General features: G+C 39.4%; 2 protein-coding genes across 11 annotated transcripts in view; one reads left to right on the top strand and one right to left on the bottom strand.

Moving 5' to 3' along the window:
* LOC105668299 (growth arrest-specific protein 2-like) lies at positions 1 to 24,792 on the top strand. 3 transcript variants are annotated; one of them, XM_067359244.1, is made up of 9 exons: positions 779 to 987; positions 9,860 to 10,253; positions 18,170 to 18,294; positions 18,549 to 18,690; positions 19,293 to 19,536; positions 20,359 to 20,620; positions 21,405 to 21,530; positions 21,831 to 21,917; positions 23,821 to 24,792. In XM_067359244.1, the coding sequence occupies exons 2-9, from the start codon at positions 10,034 to 10,036 to the stop codon at positions 23,890 to 23,892; spliced, it is 1,278 nt and encodes a 425-aa protein (XP_067215345.1). In that variant the 5' UTR covers positions 779 to 987; positions 9,860 to 10,033; the 3' UTR covers positions 23,893 to 24,792. The 3 variants fall into 3 exon arrangements, with proteins under 3 accessions (XP_012216005.1, XP_012216004.1, XP_067215345.1); XM_012360582.2 differs by lacking the exon at positions 779 to 987 and adding an exon at positions 1 to 271 and having other exon boundaries at positions 21,831 to 24,792; XM_012360581.2 differs by having other exon boundaries at positions 774 to 987; positions 21,831 to 24,792.
* Positions 1 to 27,199, bottom strand: part of LOC105668304 (deoxycytidylate deaminase-like) — a 240,138-nt gene that overhangs the window by 7,979 nt on the left and 204,960 nt on the right. The gene's annotated exons all lie outside the window — the stretch shown is intronic.

The following is a 27,199-nucleotide window of genomic DNA, read 5'->3' on the forward strand; positions in this document are numbered from 1 at the left end:
CGCAGTGCTCCGGTGCGCCTCGTTCGAAGCGCACACCGGGTATTTACGGTCCTCAGTCGCCGGGCCGGTAGGTTGTCGAGCTGGTGGCAGTCGCACGTGGTGGCTGTCGGCGAGGGTGCTGGGCGGAAGGGAAATTGGACTGCGAGACGCGACGACGAGATCAAGCTGGCGAGGGAGAGAATTGGCAGTCTCGAAGGATTCGCGATGCCGATTGACGCGTCGTTATCCCGGACCACGAGCGTTTCACCCCTTGAGAGGGATTCGCTGTAGCGTGAGTAATCGCATATTTTACATCTTTCCCGATGGGGTTCCATTCTGCATGACGACTGTGAAAATAATGCGCGAAGATAATATTTGCAATGTTACTTAAGATCGAAAAAGAGATCCCTTTAATTGTCGCTACGTCGAATAAATTAAGATAAGAAGCTTAATCGCAGCATTTCTAACCGATTGCGATTCAATTTAATCTTTTTCTATCGTAGAAATGTATTTTTGTAATTATTGGCTCAGTGAAAGAATCACAAATAATATCAATAGTCTAATTTTCGAATAAAAAGATATTTTTAAGTAAGATTTACGGATTTAAAACACAGTATACATAAGAGTTCGATGGGTCGATCTTTCGATTTAAGGGTTAAACATTCCTGATCTGACTCGTTTTACCCCATGCGTGTCCGTGCCAGCGTCGTGCGGCTGTCAGAGTTGGTTCACGAGCGCGGTAGTAGGGGCAGAGATCTGCCGATAATATCTCCCTCTCCGTTTCTTTCGTTCGCGACTTCACTCTCTTAGAGCCGGCATCGAAGGGCTGCAGTAGTGATCTGATGATCGGCGTGCGCGGATCGCTGTTGGTTGCAATATAAAGTGGCCGATTATCAAGTGTGTGAAAGAGAGAGAGATCGGAGTTTTGGAGCGGTGAATTCGCGAATCGAGGGAATTCGTGTAAGCAAGCAGCGTCGGCAAGCAATGTTCGTCACGAGCGTTTGTCAGGTAAGCGCTCAATAATTTTCGCAGTCGTGAAATTTTGATACTGCTATTTGCAACGCTCGACGATAATCCGTTTTTTATATTTGACAATCTTGCGCAAACTTTCTGCACGAGATATTATAAGAGAATAATTACACGTAGATAACAATAACGCTTTAAAAACGCTAATTATTATAAGTAATATATCGTGAATAGGATGAAAGATTTCTACTAACATTTTACAGAATAGATAGAAGAATACAGATCTTTAATTTTATAGTTTACATGCAGATTTTAATCGAAAGTATGCCAGTAAATATTAATAAAAATGTAAGTACCAAGCATATCCATTTTTGAATGAAAATTTATTGCTTGTTAATTTAGATAGATTAGGTTAGGTTAGGTTAGGTTAGAGTAAATCTTGCATATATTACGTGTTATTACAAGTACGCTTTGACACGTGTATTACGCGTGTCTGTTATTGAGAAATAGTATATCACTGTGACTTCAATTCTAAAATAATTATTGGTAATACGTTTCTATTATTATGTCAACAGAATATTATATTTATCAATAATTTGAATTAGTTATTCTAAATCCGTATTATTCTATGTATATACTGGTTTCGCGACCGAATCAATATCTGTGTCTGCAGGTTGTGCGGAAAATGAAGCATCTTTCAATTATACAAGAATAATCTATAAATCGATGGTCAAAGAGGTTTCATAATAAATTTTAATTATCGTCTTTACTGATATCGTCTTGTTCAATTAATTGATTTCTAAATATAAATGTAAATGCGATATAATTTGTATCAAAAGAGCTATATTAATATTTACGATGTATAATTTGATGCACGAAGCTGTGATATGTATTTCTAATAATATTTGTAACTAATATTTATAATGTTTTATATAAGCAACATCTTTCATCATCATATATATGTTATTTTGAAAATGAATTCAACCGCGAGAGAGCTACAATCTGTTTGTTCATGACCTTATCAACTGTTTGAGAAAGCGGGAGATGATACGCTTTATTAACGTTTAACGAGTGTGTGTCTTATTCGTGCGTACGTATACTTCTTCTGGAGAGTTAATTACTACAAATATGACATTCATTATTCTTCGTTGTCAGTTTCATCACTCCAATAATAGAATAGAGGACAACGTTCTGTGACTATTATTATTCGAAATGCATAGATGAAAAACATGCAAGTTCTGCTGAGACATTATACACTTTCTCTTGATTGTAGAATTATTTTCTGTCACAATTTTTTTATGAATAGGTCATGGTTATTTATTGCGATTTCTTAATCACCAACGTAAGAATCTTGGCAATTAAGCCTTACATGAAATTTTTATCCTTAAAGTAAAAGTCATTTAAAACTAATTAATTGAGATTTTTTATTTTTATTTTCTAAACCTACTGGTTAAAATTAAAAAATTTTTATCGCTTTAATATTAAAACAACAATTATTTTTTAATATGATTATTATAAATGAGAAAGAGTGCGCGATTTTTGGATACTTTTAAAATTCTCGTTAATTAGTCCTCGTGATTGCGATAAAAGTTTAATTCAGCCTCTCTTTTTTCTCACGGTACTCTGACGATCGACTGTCGGGTTCTCTCGCACAACAAAGCTTAAATGACATATCTCGGTGTGCGCGCACTGCGACATGGAGTCATTAAAGAATTTCTAAGGCGTCGGGCAACGGCCGGGCCCCACGAAGCTCATTATCCGCACAAGCGAGAGCATATCTGTTATTGTACCTCGTATGTACCTATGTTGCAACTCTTTTGCTCTGATAAAACTTGCCTTTAAAGTGCGCGAATTTATTCTGAACAAATTAGATATCTAAAAGCGACGCTAACGAACGTTTTGATGACTGATATCACCAGCAATTTAGACAATTAACGAAAGTTCGATAAATTAGAAAGTTAACTATTTAAAAATTTAGATTAGTCTTGAAATTGGGACATGATAGATTTTATCTTCGCCACACAGTACACTTATTTATATCCCTAAAACTCGACTCGTGGAAAAAACTGCCGATATTTTATAAGCAAAGAAGGAAGTTGCGGGTCTCTTTATTTGCGAACTTCTTGCTACCGCGAATCCGTTGAAAAGCATTAAGCACGGTCATTATCTCTCGTAACAGCTGGTAATAATGTTACAAAGTGCGAAGACTGATGGTATCAATGTGACGGCGATAATACCGAAGGCGCGAATCGTGCTAGACGCGCGCGTTCATCCGCGTGTACAATTTAAAAATCATTTCCCGTAAGAGATGCATCATATGGACGCGCTAACGCGCATCAGCAGTTTTACTAACTCCGTATTGCGCACGATGCATTTATTGAATTACATTGTACCGCTATAAATCGCTGCGACCTATATTTAAAAAGATGTTTCACTCTTCTTAAAAATATAAAATCAATTTTCCGCAACGTAATTTTTACGCACGTTAGAAATGCAGTTACGGAGCGAGGTATTCTAAACTGTGTGTAGTGCTTCAGATTAGCCTTTACGGCTTCGGCATTACAGATGCTTACGATAGCTCAGCAGTACATAAGTATTGATATCTTGATTTCGATGAATGCGAGCTCTTTATTGCTTTATTAGTCATCAGGCGATTTATGCCGAGATCGATAAATGCAAAGGCGCTATCGCTATCAGAATATACATCGCGATGAAAATAACTGGAACGATGATAAGATCGGGTGCAATTCATGAAGATTTGCGTTTGTCGCGTTATCGCGATCGTCGTCGTCGCCTGCGCGCAACGCGAGGGGACTGTAGAAAAACAAGAGCGCGCCTCTCTTCTCCGGTGCTTTCTCTCGCCGGAAACGCGAGGCGCCGATTTCCCGTTATCACGACGACGTATGTTAATTCGCGGACTTTCGCGTCCACGGCGGAACACGTCGAATTTCGCATTCCATCTCGCGCGGGCCGGCGCGAAGAGAACTCCCGGTGCATCGCACTGCGCACCGCACGCGTTTTTCTACCGGCGCGCGATTTCGTTGCCTGGAACGTCATGCGTTGCGACGGTACGTATGTACAAACACTCCTACGCGCGATGGTCACGCTCCAAAACGATCACTTATTACCTCAATCTTATTACCGCTAACGGCGCATTACCGCGCCTCGAGAAACGTTTCTTTTAATCTCCACGTATCGCCGCTCTCGGAACACACGTCGAAAGGGATCACCGAGCCCTCTTCTCCGCCGCTAAAAATACGCGCTTCCGAGAGGCGAACTTCGCGTTTTTTATTCGCGAGACCGCGCTTGCAAAAGCGCAAAACAACCGCGACTTTGTTAGCGCAATAATCGGAGCGTAAAACATCTTGTCGCTGCCTAGCCGCCTCGCTCGATGACATTCAGTTCGCTCCGATGTGTGTAAGTTGTAATTAAACAAATAATTGCCAAGTGAGCAGTCTGCAGTGTTGCCGGCAGGTGTCACGAAACTTATATACGATGGCACACATTTCATCTGCAAAATATTATTTTACACCGGACATATTTTAGCTCTCAGCGATGCCTGTCGTAATGAAAAGCAACGAATCTCTATTTCGCAGATCCGTACGAACATCCGTTATAATCGTCACGTCAGGCGTTGAGGTGCGTGTAGAAAAAAAAATGCTTCATTAATCTTTCTTCGGAACAAAAAAATCCCTATAACCGTACGATGACACGTCATCATCCGTTAAGTACCGTGTGCGTGAAGATATACAGGCGTGATTGTGATCAAAGCCGGCGAAAGTCAGTGCCACGGTTGTATGAATCGTACTCTCTTATCGATCAACTTCCTCGTCTTTTTCGTTCCGAAGACGAAGCTTCGGCGACACGCACCGGATTTTACCCCGTCCTTGCTTTCCCGCATCGGGGAAATCTGCTGTCCAGGCATTCTCTAATTGACTTTGTAGGGCATACGGATGAAACTCAACTCGTGACAGTGCATTTAATGCGTTGGACAAACCAGCCATAGACGTATGCTCTCCGAGAACGGTAATTGGGCGAGCACGCTCTGTTTGTGCTGTTTAATTAGCTCGCGATGCACTGCCGACTATATTTTTTTATACATTTCTTTTATCTCTATCCCGATTGCTGTCGAAACGAAAAGTTGGCCATTTTTGAGCGACTATATTGATTTATTTCATAATGTAATAATAGTCGTCGGTTTTCCCCGCAAATTATTTACTAATGGATCCATATCGATATTTGGAAATCACATTAAATATTTATATCTTAAATGTTTCTCTAGAAAGTCGTTATTGTAAAATTTTACAATATAGTTGTGAAAGTTCATAAAAGTGTCATAGCTACAGAGACAATCGCTTCATTTCAATCTGATAAATCTATAAATGACAAAAATTTTTTTAATAACTGTAGATAGATCTATAATACTCTATGTCGTCCTTAATTTTAAAATGGAATTATTAAAATTATATTATAGTAGAATTATTAAAATTATTGAATCCTTAAGATATAGAACGTGCATACGTATATTTAAAAGTCCGAAAAAAAGTTTGCCACGTGTTTCGACGTGGTCCAATTCGCCCACCGTGCCGTTCATTATGTTAATTTTTGAAGCATTTAATTCGAATATAATGAGTTATTTATATTATACCAAAAATTTACACTAAACGGTATTTTATTCTCTTTAATTAAAAGAGAAAAATGTGCAAATAATGCACAATAATTTTTGCGAAAAATATGTTTATATTTAGCCTTACATATGTAGCTGTTGAAAATTTTTGTAATTCTGACTGATGCGCGATGATATCGCTTTTTCTCTGATGCGGGTGACCGCGACTTTATCGGCTCCTTTTAAGGAACATTTTATGGCAGTACGTTCTCGCGTAACGACCACCTACGTGCAACGTTGAGACATGTGCAAAAAGTAAAACGACTAGAGAAACGCACTGGAGCTGACCCAGCAAATATTTCTCTTTCTGTGTAAACTTTTGCATATAAGCGTAAATCATGCCGGAATTGTAACTCATTAACGTGAAAATATATCATTTAAAATTATAGTAATATATTTAAAAAAAATGAGAAATTGAATTTCACCACAATTAGAGAAAATGTTTAAATAATATCTACTGCAGATGCTTGAAAAAGTGAATCGTTAATCTAAAATGTAAATGAGACGTTAGAGAAGTCCGATTAAGATCGACCATTAAAGGCCCACGAACAGGCGGATGTAATATTTATGTACTTGTGACGCGCGGCAAACATGTCACGGCGGATAACTGTTCGCCATAGATTTATTATGTGTTCGCAATTGTCCATAAGATCTCGAGGGCCATCGTCGAGCGATTGTCACGCGACGTCAGTGTGTTACACGTGTCTCCTCGTAATGAGCGGACACCCACGCGCTCGCGTTACGAGCCGGACGCGCGATGATGAACGCCCAGCTTTTGCCACATGGTTAATCCCGCGGTTGCACGCACGTATGTGTACGCATTCTCTAATGGCGATCCAATTCGCCGCTCATCCTCCGATTAAGCTCGATTGTTGGACGGTCGTTGACTTCGGACACGGGCTTTAACGCATAATGCACTTCGATTTTTCCAATCGGTTAATGGAGCGTGCCGTGTTTATCGTTTTATTAACTTCCTTCCGCGACTTAATCCACGTATTTGGTTGCTTTTGGGCATGATACATTCATGTAACGTGTGTAGCCATTGAAAAATTACATCCGCCGATTCGCTAGAACTTTTTCTTCAATGAAAATCAATAGAAAACACGCAGGCGGCTAGACGTGTTACTTTAGCGTGGCGCAGACAATGTTGTTTTCGCGCAAGTAAGAATTTTATACGCTATTATATCACCGCGTTGCAGCAAGGCATGTCTGGCACGTAACCGGTGAAACTTTAAAATGCTAACGAAGATATATAATTCTCACGCTTCGCAACATTATTCGCATTACGCATCAATTAAAATGATCCCATTGATCGTAAAGCCTTGTTGTGATTTTTACATCGCGTTATTTCTTATTAGAATAAATTTTACAAAATGCATTTTATTTATTGCATCGCGATTATTCGCATTTCAATGAGAAACAGTATCAACAGCTGTCGACAGAAATTGACATGGTAATTTTTCAATGTAGGCGTGAAGTAACGCTACGCCTATAATAACTGTGTAATTACTTCTAGCTGCTGGATATCGAAGGAGCAGCGCAACTGTGTCTACAAATTATGCAGAGGTCAAAAACGTATAAAGTGATGAAGTTATGTCATCCCGTAGGCGAGCATTACGTATCCCGCGAAAAATAAAAAGCTTGATTAATGATACGCGCGTATCAGTCTTTATTGCAATTTTTTCAAGCGATGAGACAACCCGATCGATTATTTTTACCGCACAAATAGATCATTATGTTCTGTCTGCGATGTTATATTTCTCATAATAACAAAATAGCACACTTAATCATACGTTTCAAACTTATTTATCGTTTTGACGATTTGTGTATTAATTAATACATCACCGCGATATTTTACGAGTCGAGTCATTTGCCGTTTACTCGTACGTCAACAGTTAAAATAACCGTGAATGATGTCTTTGAGAGTGTCAATGAAGCCGGGAAGTGGAACGTTTTATATCATTCGATAGAGCGTACAATCCGAAATGCGTGTGTCTATCGCACGGTTAAAGACGCGCGTCCAGGAAGACAAACTCCTCCAAATTTGGCAGCGGGCTCCCTATATAGAAACACAAATCTTTAGTCAAGGATAACCGTGCGCTGGTGTTTCCTTGCTGGCCGACGCTTATAAGCAGCGTTCAACTTAAGAAACTCGGGATGCTCAGCGTCTGTAACGTATACCGCTACGCGTGGTCTCTCCTTCGAGCGGTTCACATTGTGCGCCGTATATAGGGATCTTATACGCGATGTTCTCTCGCGTTCGTTTATTTGTGCACGATTACATAAATCCGATTGTTACGGTGGAACCGAGCCGGTTCGAACGGCGCTGATGAAGACTTTAGGGCGAGACGCTAAGTGAATTCGTAAAGATTCTCGCACTCTCCTTTCGAAAGCGGATGTAATTGTATGTGTGTATGTGTTGTGTGCTTACAGTAAAGTCTGCGATGCGACTACTTGGGAAATACCGTGCGCACCTTCGACGTGATTTACGACATTCTTCATTTATGCCGATCAATGTCGACAGAGTCCATTGAAACCATTGCTACGTTTTCTCTTTTCTACATTACCATTGTCACTTACACAGGAGCAATAATATTTATCCTATAAGCTTTCCCCTCAAACGTGGAAAGATGCAATAAACGTATGTAACGCAGCGATTTTGGTGTATTAGAATTTTTTTTTAGCATCGAACGAATAAATATCTAATATAAGAAAATTAATTAAAGTGATATATAGTTTGAAATTGTTCACAGCAACGGTGCTGCTTGATGTAACGTTATTGGAAATGCTATTAATCGTAGGAATTGACTCATCGACCGATCAGCGAGTCCGCGCAATTTATGAGGATGTCTACCGTAACGTATGTGAGAAGATATTTCGCGCCCACGTGCATATATGCTGACTGTAAGCATTAAGCGCAGTGACAATTTCATCTGTCGATCGAACGTCGTCGAGTTTCACCGCGAACTTGTCGCTCGCCATCATTCGTCTGGTTAGAAATTTCGATAAGAAAGCCGTCTCTCCTCGAGCTGTTCTTAATATGCATGAATCTGAGAAACGCGCGTACGTGTATTTGACGCGGTAATATATTACGTTACGGTAATAGAAATGATTGCACGGGGATATCGATGTATCGATTGTCGAAGGACGCTCGTAGGTTTGTCCATGAACATCACATTGGGCGGTGATTTGTTTCCTCGGTCCAGAAGTGCTGATACGTAGTGCTTACATCAGCATTTCGCCATTGGTGGCGTGATCGGTAATTACGATCGATCCCCTCGTCTTTGTAGTTCGAAATATACGAGAACTTAAATTTAGATTTAAATCTTGATACATATTAATCTTAATATGTTATATAATTTTAACGCAAAAACACATTCGTGCACACGCGTAATTGGACGCATTACCGTATCGCAACAAAAGAAATGCTTCTTCTCGCCGCAAGAAGATGGAGAGGCACCTAATTAATTATTGGTGCGTGAGTGTTAATCATTTCTCAACGCGATATGTTTCCCCGCGGAACCAGAAAACAACGTTAACCCCATTTAAAAGATGCTGAGTGGTAATGCTTCGTAAAATCCACAATGATATCCATCTCATCGTCGGTTCTTTGTGAGCCGGTGGACGACTCGTGCTCGATACTCGCTCTTCAGATTTCTTTGTTCTTTAATTATCCGACCTTTTGTATTTTATTACGGCTCCCTCGTAGCATTGACGCACGCGATAATATCAACGAGCATAGGCATAATTGCAGCAAGCACTTGCTCGCATACATAAACGTATTTCCGTGAAAAGAGTATAATTTTGAACTGCAATAATTTTTCTAACTTAACTTTCTTATTTTTTTAAATTTCTTTAATTCCATTTTCAATCGTCTGATTGCATACGACGTAGCCACACGAACACTATGTGTATTTTATCTTTAAGTTTTTATCCTGAAGTGAAATTTATATAGTTGTAAGGATACCTAACAGGTAAAATTCTTAGGAAAGGTCTTGCTCGACGGGAACAAAACTATTCCATTTCGTTACGGCTTCCCAGAGAAAAACGTAAAGCATTCCCGTGCGCACAGGTACGCACTCGTGTTCGTTGTCTTCTTGAGTATCTTTTCTCCTTTTTGTTCCGAGAATAGTTTCGTGTCGCATCTTATCAGCGTGCTTTTGCTTTCAGTTAGCTTACTCGGACACTAGTCTAATTTTCGAAAGTGACTCCGCCGCGCGATAACGACAGTCCCTTTCTGCTTTTCAGGCGCCACTTGATCGCGAGACGTACGTCCCTGCACGACGTCGTTCTTGAATAGTCTGGGAACTGTCGAAGAAAGTGAAGTGGGTCCTGGAAGAGGACCCGGGGAGTGCGAGGGGAGAAGCGTCGAGAGAGGACCGGGTGTGCAACGCCGGGAGCCTCCGCAGAGCCGGCCCAAGAATGTCGTACGCAAACCGATTCCCGTCCTCCCAGCACACCCGTTATCGCAGTAGCTGGGGACCGACCTCGGTTTCTGTCTTCAATCGCGCTGACGTGCCGCGACCCTCGCCGGAAGAGGAAGAGTTCGCCGAGTTCTATCACGAGCGTCTGCACTCGGCGCAGAGTCGCCAGCTGATTCCACTTCAGGAAGACTTGGCGGATTGGATCAACAAGACGATAAGTAAGTACATTGCAGTCATTATAGATAGAGTATTTCTACGGGATGAGTATCGATTCGGAAAAAAAAAGAAAAAAAACTTTTACTTGATGAACGAGTTCGTGACACCGTCAAGGTCGATGAATACTGAACGTTTCGTGAGAAATTTCGATAACCGTTAGATATTAGTCTCGCTAATTTACGAGCGAAGTCGATAGCTCGTGCGAATCTATAGTCTGCGCGAATTCGCAAGCCACAGTCAGTATGACTCAGAGGCGTGTTCTGCACCGGGCTATTCAATAGAATGCGAGATTAAAGCTCTCTGCCGAATTGCTTTCAAATTAATGGTTTTGTATAAGTAATTTTGTCGTCCGGATGCTCGCGTCACGCGAATTTTACCGTAGCAGTGTATTGCGTGCCTTCGAAATTTTATTTCCACACGACGTTGTCAAGAGCTCAACTTTCGTAATAAACACTATTTGAAACCGTCAAGTGTAATTTTTGATGTTGATTGACTTGGTGTGATTTAACATTGACGTCATCAAAATGCATCACTCCAAAATTGTGCACTTAAAGAGTCAATTATTCAGTGTATATCGTCTATTATTTTTTTTTCTTTATTTCTTACATAACTAATTTTAACTAATAAGTTAAATTTATAATAAAATTTATTCAACTGAGCATTCTAAAAAATTAAATAAGTATAATTATTACGTAACGTAAATCAGAATTCTAATGCTGCTCTTTTTCGTTTGACTCAATCGCAAGTGCCGCATAAGGTATAAAAAGAAGTCAATGTGGCGTAATGTCGTGTAACGAATGGACTTTCACGCCATTCTCGAGCACCTTTTCTTCGCGTTTCCCGATGTGAAGTCACCTTAAAAAGAGTCGTCGTGTCGTGTCACGGGATGTGGCGTGCGCGTGCAAACCTTACGCAGCTTTGATACGTAAGAACCACACAAAGGTTAGCATCTGGTGCGAGACGTGGGAAAGGATACTCATAATATTTCGCCTTACAGTTTATCGCGTTTTGGTCGGACAGCCGTGCAAAAAAAAAAAACCGTCATACCATATGTGTTTAGCGAAGCATCGACGAAGCAAAAATTTTCAAGGCCATAACATCCGCATATCATTTTGCAAAAAATATCATTACAAGTCCATTTGATAAATCAGATGACTATAGAAAATGAGCTGTCACGGCAGCATAAAGAGATAATCAAAACGATCTCAAAAATAGCTATAAAAAAAACAGGCGCGACCAATTGTTAGTTCGTTTTCATTGTTGTGCGTTTACGGAAAGGAAATGTGCTGCACATAGATTAGTAGAACGTCTCATTAGTTATAAACTTCAGGAAGTTCGAAGTAGGTGAAAGTTTCCACAACTTATTAGATTACATGTGAAGACTACACAAGCTGCATTCCTGAACGAGTTCGTGAGATTAATGCCATAAAAGTTTCTTTCTCTAATCAAGGAACTATCAATCGGCTATTAATCTTTTAATTTTACTGATTTGTTCTATTTAGAGTTGTTAATTTTATCAATTGCGCGATTAAAATTAATTATTTTTAAAATTATACAATAGTAAACAATACATTATTATTTTACGAATTATAAAATAATAAAAGCAATTAAATGCATCGTGCTAGTTTTGAAAAAGTATCTTAATATATTTGAGATAACTGATTTGACTGTTTTATTGAAATATTTGTTTAATCAATGCAAGAAGAAAGAAAGGTGAAATGATGAAAAGAGCAGCGGTGATTCTTCTTTTACGAGGGACTGGAAATCGACCGATGGCTATCTAATTCTAGGCGCGCGTATGACCGCCTTTCTGAACTGGTAGTTTCCTAATACGGTACGAATACGAGTTGATGCGTAAAATAGAACTGCTACGGTGTACCGAGCGTCGCAGAAAGTAGCAATTCCGAACAGTAAAGTAGCAGTGCTATGCGGCGTTTCACGTAACATTCGCGGACGCAAACTTTTCACTCAAAGATTACTATCTTTCATTCTCCGCTCTGATCTTGCACTTTTAGCGCATTAATCTTGTAAATTACGGTGTGCCTCCTGTTAAGATTATCTTGGAAGTTGCAAAGTTATAAGTGATGGAGATTGTATCGTTAATCCCGAAAGTTTTCGTGTAAAAAATTAATAATGAAAGCATTGTCACATGGCTCTTTCCTACATGATTTAATTCACATGCGTTTGTCGCTTTGCTGTACTTTCACCTGTAATTATACGTTGTCCCGTGCATGCGATTAAATGCGTATTGATGAGCAAGGAAAGTGCAAACATAAAATATGCACGCGATCGCATATTTTGCAGTTTGGCGAATGTGCGAAAACGAATGTGCTCTCTCGCGCGGCCTCGAAAAATCCAATCTCAAGATGTGGACCACCCTGAAAGATTGCGACACTGAGCGGACTCTGAGAAAAACGAGCGATACGTAAACGAACATCAGGCGTGCACGTATATTTAGCCACAAAAGGATAAAGCACACGAGTATGATTTACGTGACTCGCCTATATTATGTCGCTTAAAATATATCGATCTTTGACAATTTGCCAAGTACTATAAACGGTAGTAAAGTAAAACTATTACAGTATAATGACTTTACCTCGTTAAACGTATTCGCGAAATTACGTTAAATTGCACTTTTAAAAATAACTGGGATTTTCCCGAATGACAATGAAAATGCTTGTCTTATCAGATTTTCTCGACCTCGAATAAGGAACGCCTTACTTAAAATATGTGACATGTTCTTTGTTCTTAAAGATGGAAAAACCGTACGTGTTGTAGGAATGTAGCTAATGTATGCACATAATGTATGCGCTGCAATTTTGCTAACTGTTTTCCTTTTCTTCGACTGGTATATAATTTTGGAATCAACTTGAACTTTCTCTTCACAAGAGTATGAATTTATGAATTATCCATATATCCGATAATTCGCGACGTTGTTAATTGAGATTTGCGCTTTAAGCGTGCAAGATTGAATAGCTCAAAATTAAAAGTCCTAAACGCTCTTACTTTTCCGTGAATATTAATGAAAGAAAGTTCAATGTATTTTTGTTACTAAATTACTTACACGGCTCATTATATCACATAAAACATTCTAATTGTGGTTTTGAGAAAGATATAACGAAGCGTGTAATCGTAAAAAGAAGAAAAACATTTAACGAGCTTCCAAAGATGGCGAGAAAGGTTGAAATTCGCTCAGTCGTTTCTAGCGTGTCGTAAATGTGTTTGCTCATTCGTGTTGTTTGACGATTTGCTCGCGTAAATTTTTCGCAAAATGTCTGTCTAGGGAAAACTGGAATTTTTAAATAAACAATGTATCTTGAAAATAACATTCAATCTGTTCAAGAATATTCGTTTACACTTTTGCACAAAATTCAAACTAAAAATTAATTTGGTTATATGTATTGTTATTTTATATTAGTTTCCATAAAAATTTTATATAAATAAGATAAATTGTTTAATATATTTAATACAGTTTGTTTATATGACTACACGCTGCGCGAGTTTTTTCTAAGGGACTTATTTAAAATGAAAATAGAGAGACAGAGAAACTTCTCATTGAAATTCAAAGGTTGCCAAAGCGTCATTGGCGACGTGAAAAAAATAACACGACGGTCTTTCGTTACCCACGCGCGCCCTATGCCTCTTGCAGTTGCAAAGCCTCTATGACTCAACCGGAAGTCGGCCGGGCACCCCTCTTCCTTCATGCCACTTCTTCTCCCTTCATCATAGGGCACCCAAAGCCGCATTACGCATAATGGGCGTACGCCTTCCTAATACGTTTGCGCATCCGCGAGACATCATCGACTTTTGCGACGACACGATAGTCTAAGCGCGGAAATATCGCCTTGGCACGCGCCGCGAATGCTCAAACAGCCGTAAATCGGAAAAGAAAAATCTTTAAACTATCGCGCTAATTTATCGCCGTCGATTATTTCGCCGATATAGGCGCCATAAAGGCGACCGCGTTCACGGTTGCGGACTCGGACGGATTTATCGTGGGATCCGGGTTACGAGTTACGATATGCGCCGTTTATAGAGGCATGCTCCTGAGTAAATCGTGATCGAGCTTCAAACCGCTTTGCCTCGCCGCCGCTCTATTGCGTAGCGTAAAAATGTCGACTACTCGGAACTCGCTCTATGACACGAATGACCGAATAAGGAGTAGATACATATTTCTCGAACGTAATAAGACGATAATCCAGATACTGCGTCTTGCGAGCGCATCTTAAAAAGGATCTTGAAAGTATCGTCCTGAAAGAGCCAGTGCGACATTAAAATAAAACGGTGGCATCAAGGATATCGTGAAAATACAGGTCACGGTGCACAGTAGTCGCGCGACATGTTGAGCTACGGGCAGGCAATCGCGAGAGAATGAAGGGCGGATGTCAAGCAATAAAAAAAATTGGAGGGAGTCCTTCCTTTCGCCGGGAACGTCGTCGGCTGTAAACCCGTCGGGAAATTTATGCACAACCCGAGCGGAGGTTGGACCGTATATCTTTATTCGAGCCAGCGAGTACAACATATCTTATTTACTCGGGACCCGATGATCAATAATCGTGCCGATCAGTGCCATGTACCTGTCATCGCAAGCAAACGTCGTTCTCGGGAAATCGCGGTATTTCAGCAAAAATTAAGATTGCCAAACTTATAAAAAAAAGACGCATTTTGACGATTGACATAATCTGAATAAACTCTTTCAAAATGAATACACGTTTGTGAACGTGTTCGAAGCGTAAATCGGCGGAAAGATTAACGCTCGAAACACAGGAAACTCTTTTTATTCACTGTACAATACTCGATGTCAAGGAAAACTGTTTCGCAGCAAACACATTTCGAACTACCGATAGCAGCTATTGTACGCGAAGCTTACTATCCGGCAACACAAAATAAACGAGAAAATCCGCGCGATATATATCGCTGCGCCCGAGATACCGTCAAAGACTATAGCTGCCGCATTCAAATATCGGAATGGAGCCTGATAACGAGATAGCGGGCGCATCATTTCCGCGATTCCATATGTGGATTCGTGGGTTGCGCGAGATCTCACGGATATCGGCCTCGGCGGATCCGTCCGGGCCGACGCCTCGGACGATGGTACTCTAAAGTCGTGTCAGACCAGGAACGACATAATGCCACGGACATGTATCTGGCTCGGTGACGGGGAACATGGTCGCTTTAGTTCCGGGTGACCGAGTTCCTGCACGGCGGGAACTCTCTTCGCGCGTCCGCGCACGTGCTCAAGTGCCTGAGTCTAGCAAACCGGCTATTTTTAGATAATAATAAAAGTCATTCCCGGTCGAGCAGAACTTATAACTGCAAATCTACGGTTTATAAAATATAAATTAAACCCCCTTCTGTAATCAGTAGAGAAGACATCAATGACTCTAAATTCAATCCTTGTGATTTCAAAATTTAAAATCTTAGAAATTAAAAAAAAAGTGATAAAATAAATTCTATTAATTTTTTTAACGTGTCTATTTCTGCGGAAACGTGAGGTTGACTGTACCTCTATAAAGTGTTTGCGGTTTCAATACATGTGGCCGGTAATACGAGGCACCGGTGATGGACTTTGCGCCGCGCGCACGGACCCCGTCGTTAAAACACTGTTTTTTTTCGTCGTGCTCCCGGTGCCAACCCTATTGTTGTTACCAGGTCGAGTCACGAGCCCGGGTTCTCATTACCATCCGTATCTGCGATACTATCGCTGCGCCAAGGCCCAACCTAGTTCCTATTTCCCATCGTGTCCGTTCTATATCTATATAGATGTCTACGGGATCATGTCGCGACCCTGCGAGTTTTCCTTAGATACATTCGTTGATAAACTGCTCTATCCTGAGAGAGAAAACGATGTGTATTGGAGATATTGATACTCGAATTAATTCAAACGTTTTTAAATGGAACAAAATAGATTTCTATTCCTTTCATTGATTTTTTAGATTAAATTGTTATGTTAAAATTAAATTAAATTAAAATTTAATATTGATTTCTTATATCAAAAGTATTATTATATAACAAGCATATTTAAACGCTCTTAATATTGCAGTTATATCCGTCTTTGATGTTGCTTAGCTAATGGCGTTTTTCCGGTTTAAATACAGCCGGCATGTTTCACTTTAATAACTTTGATAATTAATTGCAAATGTTTTTGTAGCACATTCATGTGTGTTTTATATTTCGCGCCATAAATCCGTGATCTAGCGGCTAATAAAAATAGATCATGCAGAAGCACGTAGCGCACAAAGTGAAGAAGTGAAAATCGCGCGGAGGAGTTTCTTAAAAGGAAAAAAAAAAATCTGCTTATTTGAATCCTACCTACATAGCCGGTGAAATTCACAACTACTCTGGTATCCACCAATATCTCCGGCACGGTAGATAAAATCAGACAACGATCATAAAACACTATTGCATTCGTTCGCATCCTAAGAGAGATAACGGATCGAAACAGGAGGCGGTAATAGATAACGGCCGATGGTGAGCGCGAAGCGGCGCGCAGATGCGCTCACTCTATCATCTACCGTGTGGTTGCATTCGCGCATGAGTTGCTGAGAGATAATGAATGCGGAGAAGAAACGGCAATAGATAATACAGACGGTAATAGATAGTAGCTAATGATGAGCATAGACTCGGATTAAAGTGCATGATTAACGAACGTGTTAAAGTTGCAAGGAGAATGGCATCAGAAGTGCCTTCGCGGAGAAAATTAAACAATTCGTCAAGACAAATAGAGGCTCTTGTTAGAATCTGTACTGGGAAGATGTATGACGGGTGCGAGATAAAGAGACGGCGATAGGGATATAATTAATAACGGCTAATAACGAACAGAACGCTCCAAGTAACCCGCGCGATCGACGTACACGCGAAAGATAGAAGAGAATGGAAACGGAAGTTTCCATTTACAGTAGAGATTCGATAATTTGTTAGAGCAGGAATCAGAATCTGTGCTGGGAACCGAAAAGATCAGGCTGGCTCATCTCCAGGGAAAGTCAACCTTCATTAAATATTTATCAGGAGCTCCAGTAGGGTCGCCCGCATCGAAAAGTAACGGGCACTGGAAAGTTTTATTATTTGGAAAAGTGGAACGTGTATCCTTGATCTGCCGGTACCTACGGCGGTGAACGAAACTAAAGCGATTTTATAGTCACGCATAAGTCGACCTATCGTGAGAGTATCGCGACCTGACTGTTTCTCGCTTGACCGGCCATGTCATACGGATCGGCGAACCTGACGTGCGGCTTTCAAAGCTATCACCTTTTTTTCGGAAATCGTGAAACGTGAAGAAAATTAAGATCGGAATATTGCCGATGAGTCAGCCGTTTGATCTAAACCGACTTCGTTGTTGTCTTCTCCGCTGCCGATCTGGCGACTGTCGTCATTAAACGCGTTGTCCTTGAACATCGCGTCTAATAAATGATTTATTGCACGATCACTCGAGGTAAATTTATTTCTTTAGACAGACCTCTCCGACTGATCAAACCGGCTTGCTGATCGACATTCGATATGTAGACGAATCATTATTGCGTCTGGTATACTTACGCACGATTGTAATCATTGTAATGATTGTAATCATTGTTGTATCAAATAACTGTTTCTCACAACGTAAATTTTGAAAAAGATTTTCAACTCCCAATACTATATTTTTATTATAAATTCACTAGTTTTGTCAATTATATAACAAATATTGCCCGAGAATGCTAAAATTAATAGTCAAGTGCGAAATGTAATAAGTTACAAGTTTGACAGAGGCCGAATAAGCATAACGGCGGGTCACTTTTTTTGCTACTAATATACTACTTCATCGAGCCACTTGAGAGTCATTGAAGGATGCTCACAGTTTGTAGAGACCCTCAAGCGCGTACGTGTGTGCGCGAATTGCCGTAGATCCGACGGAAGAGTTAATTTCGCAATTTTCAAATTTCAGATGTGGATTACATAACGGGTGACAATTTCTTCGATGTGCTCGATAATGGAGTGATTGTGTGTCGACTGGCAAGGGTCATTCAGGAAAAGGCGAGATCCGCGATAGAGGCCGGACGGGCGAAAGGAGTAAGTATATTATCGTTCATCGAGCTACTTCTTAGCTTGAACTTTATATTTTTGCACTAGCAAAGTGTAATCTTTATTACGAAAAAAAATTTTGTATAGTATTCTATTGAATGCAATATGATATTCAGTTATTAAAATTTGTAATGAAAGAAATTCTGTGACCTGGAAAATTCTGTAGAAAATTTGTTTTACCGTTATAGTAAAGAATTTTATGCTTTCTATTTGCAAGAAACACGGTGAAATGTTAATTACAGACGGTGCCAGTGATACGAGGTCGCTGTTGGGAGAATGCTGCGCGCCGCAGCTTCTTTTCCCGCGACAACATGGAGAACTTTATACAATTCTGTCGGCGACTGGGCGTCCACGAGAATCTTCTCTTCGAAAGCGACGATCTCGGTAAAGTCTCGCGCAATTAATTTTAATGCATGTGAATTAAATAGGGGCGGTACGCGCCGCAATTCGTTCTATCGGATGACTTTCAACTAGACGAGAATTTAAGTGCGTAAGTTGATGGATGATAATTAGCGGAACTACAATAATTGACCGGCACAATCCCGCGGTGGACGCGCGTGCAGGAATGTATATCGCATAAATTGCGCATCCAACGCGTGGTATGCAAATCCGGAGTAGCCGCGAAGTGAGAGTGAGCGTCGCACGGATTGCGCGCGATTTCGAGGAAAGTGGAGCGAATCCGCGGCTCTTCACTGGCCGGCGGGACGCTTTCTCACTTGACCAAGTTTAATTGTCGCTGAAAACAATGCGCGTGCGGTTACATAAATGACATAATCGCGTGATTGAGTGTAGCGAAAAGCCGGTTTGAAAAAAACCTGCACTTTTTATCGCGCGACAGTAAAAGCGTCGGGCTGAAGAAAATAAATATCAAAGACTAATACTAAGCTAATAAAAATGCATAGAAAATAAATGTCAATGGTAATGTATGTAATAAAATTTTATGTATCTGGCCACAATGCACATGGAATGGCTTTATGTCTTTACAGTCCTGCATGGCCAGCCACGAAATGTAGTGCTGTGTCTACTGGAAGTCGCGCGATTGGCGGCCAGATATTCTCTGGAGCCGCCCGGACTGGTGCAACTCGAGAGGGAAATCGCGGCGGAACAAGAAAGGGATCTTCACTGTATGTCTGACAGCGGTATATCTCACAGCAGTCTCTCTTGGCAATTCCAATCGCCGTCACCGACCGCGACTCCCATACCGCCGTCGGAGAAGATCAAACACAGCAGGTAACTGACATAAGTCGCAATATCAAAGTCTTTCAAGAATGAGAACATATTCTCGCGCTTGTCTATTCGCTCCGATCCATCGATTCTGCAACTTATTTTTCAATACTGTGCTTGCAACGTAACGGTGGATAAATTGCGGATGCGAATATGTTGAGGGAAGAAACCGAAACTTAACCGTTATAGAAAACATAATAGGTTCTCTCGCATAATTTCTGTTTCGCTTATGCGCACCGCATTTGGAATAATGTCGAGAGCTTCACATGTACTTTGACTCTTTAGGACAATAGATTTCCCCGTCGGTTTAATAGCCATTAGTTGAATGGGCAATTCTGAGAGGTGTTACCGAGAAGACCTCGAGTCGTGTCGTAACGCAATTCTACAGGAGTGGCTGAATTTTATAGCACGCAAAGCTTACGATGCGCATAGAGGTGTTATAATAGTCGTTATATTATGCTGTATAGTCGAGAACACTGTTCGCGCTGTTTAACTATTTAGATGAAGTTTATCTTTCCCGTTTACGTCGTTTTTACTATATTCTTGAGAAGGTTTTTGCTGTAGAAGAATTTTTCCAAGAGTGCATAATATCCGAATTTTACCGAGAAGTTCTACATGCAAATATGATACTTTGCTAATATTTTTAATTTCAAACCGTGAAAAATATATTTCGTGTTACTTATTTCCTGATTTTTCTTTGTTCCGAATTATAATCGAATTGTGGCGATTTAAAATATAAAAATGTATATTTTAAATCTGTCATTGACGTTCTCAAAAAAATTTTGTGAGAGCGTATGAAAGTTCGACGTAAACCGAAATACATTCTAGCTCGGCGTCCGAAGTTACGGCGACGGATACGCGATGGTTAGACCCGGTGAGTGGAGCTACGCACGAACCTGAAATGCGAAGATCCGTTAGCGACAACGGCCCGACTGGAAGTGACGGTGTGCCGAGCGATACTACCGAGGATGACTGGTCCCGCGGCAGCGCCGAGGATCCAGACGAAGTGCCGTCGCCATCGAGTTCGCCATCGCCATCGTCTGCCGAACCACCGGAGCACACTGGTCCGATAACAGAACTCGATCGCAAGGTATTAATGAAATATGCGAAAAAAGTGTCTCGCAAAATATTTCAGCTATAAATCCTCAGAAGCGCCGAATTCAGTTGCAATTCTGCATAAATTTTCTCTGTTTAGTTATTGGGATTATCTTCTTATCGGCTGCATCGTAATTATCATATTTAATCATTTCTAACGAGAAGCGAATTATCAAGAATTAATTTTTCCCTCGGGTTTTCTCCGATATTCAGGGATTAAAACAATATTATGCAACCGCTTGTTTCCGCATCGCATAACGGAAAATTGAATAATTTATGTGTTCCTTATAAATGTTAATGTGTACTTCACCGTCCTCACACCCGCATGTTTCAGTTCGGTATCTTCGCGTATCTCGTGCGTGTCGTTGAGAAAACCTTGGGCCTCTGGGTTGTTACAGCCGTCGCGCTGCATTATAATCATTATCGTGCAAGAGAAAAAAAAAATGTACGAAGAAGGAAGGCACAATGGGAATCGGCGTTTCCTCGTACACGCTTTCCACGCACGCATCTGCGCGCGTTGCATCGAATTCCTGCATGCCTAGCGGCGGAAGTTACGCACCGGTGTATCTTCGGCTCTTTGCTCCACGCTGCGACGACACGTCGGAGCGATTTATCTCGCGTGACAGTCGATCGTTCTTCGTCCGTCCGACAACAACGGAGAGACGGCGAGCCGGGGCGCAAAAAACGCCCCTCTAAATATACTCCGCGTCCTTTCGCGATTCAAGCGCGACTCTTAGGATCTCCCGCATTGCGTGCTCCTTCTTATTTTCTCTTTACAGGTGCGAAGAGCCACCGAGGCTGTACAGAGACTTTGCCAATGCCCGTCGGAGAAGTGCTCGAAACTGAAGGTCCGCAAAGTCGGCGAAGGTCGTTATCATATCGCTGGGCGTAACGTCTTCATCAGAGTACGTATAATATATCTTTACCATAAAATGATCGCAATTTATCAGAAATTTGAAACAATCAAAATTAAATAATACCAATTTTATAAAAATCTTGAACGAAAAAGCCAAATCAACTCTTGCTTAATATTTTAAATTATTTCCCGAATAGAACTGTACCCTATTCTTTGAGTTTTCCTCGAGAGTCTTCCTATTCCGAGCAATTCTCGAGACCTCCTTCCGTTTTTCTTTATTCATAACATGTCGCGATAGCCTCGTGAACGTGCCAGCCGCTTAATGATCGCGCCGCTGACGTGTTCGCAGCTTCTCAAGGGCCGGCACATGATGGTAAGAGTGGGCGGCGGGTGGGACACCCTGGAGCATTTCTTGGCGCGGCACGACCCCTGTCAGGTGAGGGTCCTCAACCGCGAGGGCACGCCGCCTCTCGCTCGCGGCACCAAGCACGACAGCTTCCTGCACATTCGCGCTAAGTATCGCAGCGCGCCGTCGGATACGAGCCTCTCACGTCGATCGCTAGCCTAAAGAGCACACGTGCCTAATCGTACGACCCTTGGGATCTCCCCTCCCCTTCGCGTAAGCTGTTCGCACGCGTGAGGCACATGCGAATTGACATCTCTATACGGCGGCACCGCTATCGTATCTCGTCGCATCCCACGGAAGCACTCGATACACCAACCCGATAAACACGTCGGTAGACGATCCGTTAAATGACGCGACGAAACGCGGCGGCTCGACTTACCGCAAGAACGATAATTTGCGTGATTTCGCGCACGATACATTCCTTCCTTCCAACTACACTCAGTGAGTCGGCGATTTTGAGGGGAGAAAAACGCGCCACGGGCCGCTTAAGAGCTTGCGGTCACTCAAGCACATTCCGATATTCGTATGTTAATGCTATTTGCGAGTTCTGTCCGGCGGCGAAATCACTGACACGCACCGCCTACGCCAATCTGCAACGATGCCTCTTCCACGATCGTACCTACTGTACACCTCGAATTGTGTCAAGCGCATACACTTGTCGATCACGGTGTAGAGACGCACACGGATCACTATTTTTATTACGTCGTATCAAGGTGGTTGACGAGCATGCATGTCGAAGTATATCCTGACAGACGTGTATGCGATAAGCCGCTATCTTTCATGAGAAAGCGGCAACGAATAGTCCAAGTTCCGTGTACAAGATATTAAGCTTCGTATAACTGAGGAATCTTTGGCTGTTCGACAACGTCATTGACGAATTTACAATGTGCTTCCACCTTAGATTTACCTCTTCAGGTGACTAACATACTCAGCGTATGTCCGGAAATTTTTCGGCGCGTTTTAAAAAGTGTGCACTCGGTAGTGGTAGTGTTAAGATCGCAATGACCAAATTTTATTTTCAAAACTGTGTCGTCACAATATAATCATTATATTAATAATAAAAATAATTATAATAGTAATTTCTTAATGAATGTCCATTTAAACTCAAACGTACTGCGTTTGTATGTGCAATAAAAAAAAATAAAAGTGCAATTAAAATCTCAGGTAGAAAATCGTCCGTATAAACATGTCATGCCTTAAAAAGATCAATTTATCTTTTCTTAACAAAATTAGTGCGTTTGCAATATTAATATATTCGTTTTTTTTTTTTCAAAGAATCATTGCCAATTTTACAAAGGTTTTAAAACTAGGTGCAAATATTGCTACTTTTTATTATTATTATATAATTTTCGGTATTGCATTGTTTTGGTCATTGCTATATCCTACAAATCAATATATTCTTATAGTGCACTGTCATTTTATGACAAGCACAATAGTAAAGCACTTATAATAATTGTACGGGGTCGGCCTAATTTTCTCTATATTAAATTCAATATTTGATTATATAGAACAACATATATTAAACTCGATAAGTAAATTTTTTGCGTAAATTTGCATAAATTTTATTTCATATCGATATTCACGAGAACCGCATAGTTATCTATTCTCAAAAAATGATATATTTGTGCTTTTTTCAAGAATTCCCTAAAAAACATTATCAATTTTTAGTTGCTGCATTTTGATTATATTTTTTTGCCAATTTATGATTTTATCTTAGCCAGCCCTGAAATTTATCAGCACATTTAAGCATTCAATTAATATTCTAATTAATAGCCTACACAATTTGTATCGTCTAACGTATAAAGTGCTTCATAATAATTGCCACGATATATGTTTTGTACTTTTATATAAATATCTAAGATAAGGGATGTGGTCGACGTATATATATATATATTTACGAGATCATTAAACCGTATAATTATTCCGCTTACAGAAGTGCAAAGGCACAGTGTGCAAAGGAATACCAAAGCAAAGAAACACGCGACGAGTAATGTCGGCTCGTTGAAGTCAATTAAGTTATCGTCCGTGATCCGTTTGCCGTTTATGTGTCGGTTGCGTCGGGAGATTGCGGTTGTGTTACACGAATCGATATCTTTTACGAATTATAAATAATCATTATTAATTACGTTCAATTATCTTTTGCGAAGTAGAACCGGTATTAAATTGCGATTAACGCTGTCATGTAATAAACTTAGATTTAGCGAGCTATTACTGGATACAGGGCTTTATGTTACACAGATATTATTACTTTTTACACGTAATTAAGCGCCCTACCTAATTAAACTAATCTCGCCATATTATGTAATTGTAAATATGTTGCTCTGACCGATAAATAGTTGATTTAAGTTAATCGTACCTGCTTTCTACCGCGTTAATGTTTATCAGCGGACTTTGCGTATAAGAGTTACATATCTAATAAGTTGTTTATATATTGTCAATCGCCTTTTTTACTAAGTTTGAACTTTTTGATATACGCTAATATCGCAATACGTAACACAGAAGGACCTATGTTATGGTGATATTATAATGTTACATATTTAGTTGGATTATTATTTATAATAAGATATTGAAGCGGTCTAATTAATAAATATGCATTTTAAAAAACGGATTGTAATATAAACCCCCCATAGCTTCAGTACAATCATCATAATTATTCGGCTATTAATCAATATTGTAATAGCATCATACTGCATATGTTGAGTCTTTGTTCATAAGAACTGTACTAATTTTCTTCAATTTTAATTTATCGATTATAATAACTGTATTAAGCAATCTAAATTTTAAGATATTGTCTAATGGAGAATATATTGTACGTAACACTATCTTAGTTCATTCAATTTGAATTTGAAGCTATTATGTCAGTTGTTATATTTTGTTAAATAATAAAATATATGACACAGTAAAATATTCTCGAAAATTCTACGATTAAATAGATTATTATCTTTTGAATCCTAACCTCGATACCTGGAATACTATACTTTCTCTAATAAACTCTTGCAATAATCCACTCTTAAAAAAGGCATGAAAAGTCGATAGTCTAATGTATCGAAATCTCGAAAGTATCGAAGTGTATTGTTGCAGTTTTATCGCGACGCTGATTGGTTATCTCAATGTCATATGCGAAAAATATATTTTTACAGTTTATATTTAAATGGTTGTCAAAACAATATTGATCATGTGCAAAAAATATATTTTGACAGTTTATATTTAAATGGTTGTCAAGGCAATATTGATTAGCATTTATAAATGTTTCTATGACAATTATTTACATTTCCTCAAGCTGTCAAGTTGTATTCAAATAAAAAAGAAATTTAAAAATATGTAAAAAATTAGGACGTTAATTATAAATTTTTTTGCAAAATTATTTAGATATTTTTTACTTGTATATTTTTTCTAATTACCAAATATTTGGTAATGGAATTAAATAATTTCGTCCTAATTACCAAATATTTGGTAATAATTACTAAATCATTTCGTCCTAATTACCAAATATTTAGTAATAATTACTAAACCATTTCGTCCTAATTAATCATAAAATTATGGTTGGATCTACCACAATGGATTATGGTCGATCCAACTATAAAATTATGATTGGATTTACCACAATAGATTATGGTTGGATCTACCACAATGGATTATGATCGATCCAACTATAAAATTATGGTTAGATCTACCACAATGGATTATGTTATTATAAATCATTTCGTCCTAATTACCAAATATTTGGTAATGGGAACTAAATCATTTCGTCCTAATTACCAAATATTTGGTAATGGGAACTAAATAATTTCGTCCTAATTACCAAATATTTGGTAATGGGAACTAAATAATTTCGTCTTAATTACCAAATATTTGGTAATAATTACTAAACCATTTCGTCCTAATTAACCATAAAATTATGGTTGGATCTACCACAACGGATTATGGTCAATCCAACTATAAAATTATGGTTGGATCTACCACAATGCATTATGGTCGATCCAACTATAAAATTATGGTTGGATCTACCACAATGGATTATGGTCGATCCAACTATAAAAATATGGTTGGATCTACCACAATGGATTATGGTCGATCCAACTATAAAAATATGGTTGGATCTACCACAATGGGTTATGATCGATCCAACCATAAAATTATGGTTGGACCTACCACAATGGATTATGGTCGATCCAACTATAAAATTATGGTTGGATCTACCACAATGGATTATGGTCGATCCAACTATAAAATTATGGTTGGATCTACCACAATGGATTATGTTATTATAAATCATTTCGTCCTAATTACCAAATATTTGGTAATGGGAACTAAATCATTCCGTCCTAATTACCAAATATTTGGTAATAATTACTAAATCACTTTGTCCTAATTGCCAAATATTTGGTAATAATTACCAAATCACTTTGTCCTAATTGCCAAATATTTGGTAATAATTACCAAATCACATCGTCCTCATCACCAAATATTTGGTAATAATTACCAAATCACATCGTCCTCATCACCAAATATTTGGTAATAATTACCAAATCACATCGTCCTCATCACCAAATATTTGGTAATAATTACCAAATCACATCGTCCTCATCACCAAATATTTGGTAATAATTACCAAATCACATCGTCCTCATCACCAAATATTTGGTAATAATTACCAAATCACATCGTCCTCATCACCAAATATTTGGTAATTGGAACCAAATCACTTCGTCCCAATTACCAAAACGCTTTTCCAGTGCAGTATCCAGCAAAATGGCGGCCACTGGATACTGCACTGAGGCTGAGTTCCACTTGGTGATCGCAACGCTCGCGAACATTATCTATCTTTCTTTAACTTTCGATGAAAAACAAAGATAAAATGATTCCATAAGCGTTGCGATCGCCAAGTGGAACGTACCTTGAGTGAGACGAAATGGGAACGCAGCCAAAGTTTGATAGCTTGATAGCGAAGGTTATTTTGACAGTTATTTAAAATAAAAAAAATTTATCTAAATATTTAGATTTCCTAATTATTAAATTACTATAATAAGTGCGTGCGCGCAGCGCGCGCCTGTATTGTTCTAGTTTTGAAAATAATGTATGTTTATATAATTAAAATTTTCTAATTTTACGATTTAAGAATAACAAATTCTATACAAAATTTGTGCTAAATTTAAAATTTTTTATTCTTAAAATTTATTATTTATTTGTAAAAATGTAAATCGTTGACAAGAATATAATTGTCAAGGCGCTATTATTAGTACGTATAGACTTATATGGTGAATAAAAAAGTAGATAATATCAGTAGTAGATAATATCAGTATCAGATAATA

The sequence above is a fragment of the Linepithema humile genome, chromosome 7 (genome assembly GCF_040581485.1).
Source record: "Linepithema humile isolate Giens D197 chromosome 7, Lhum_UNIL_v1.0, whole genome shotgun sequence".
Taxonomy (NCBI): Eukaryota; Metazoa; Arthropoda; class Insecta; order Hymenoptera; family Formicidae; genus Linepithema; species Linepithema humile.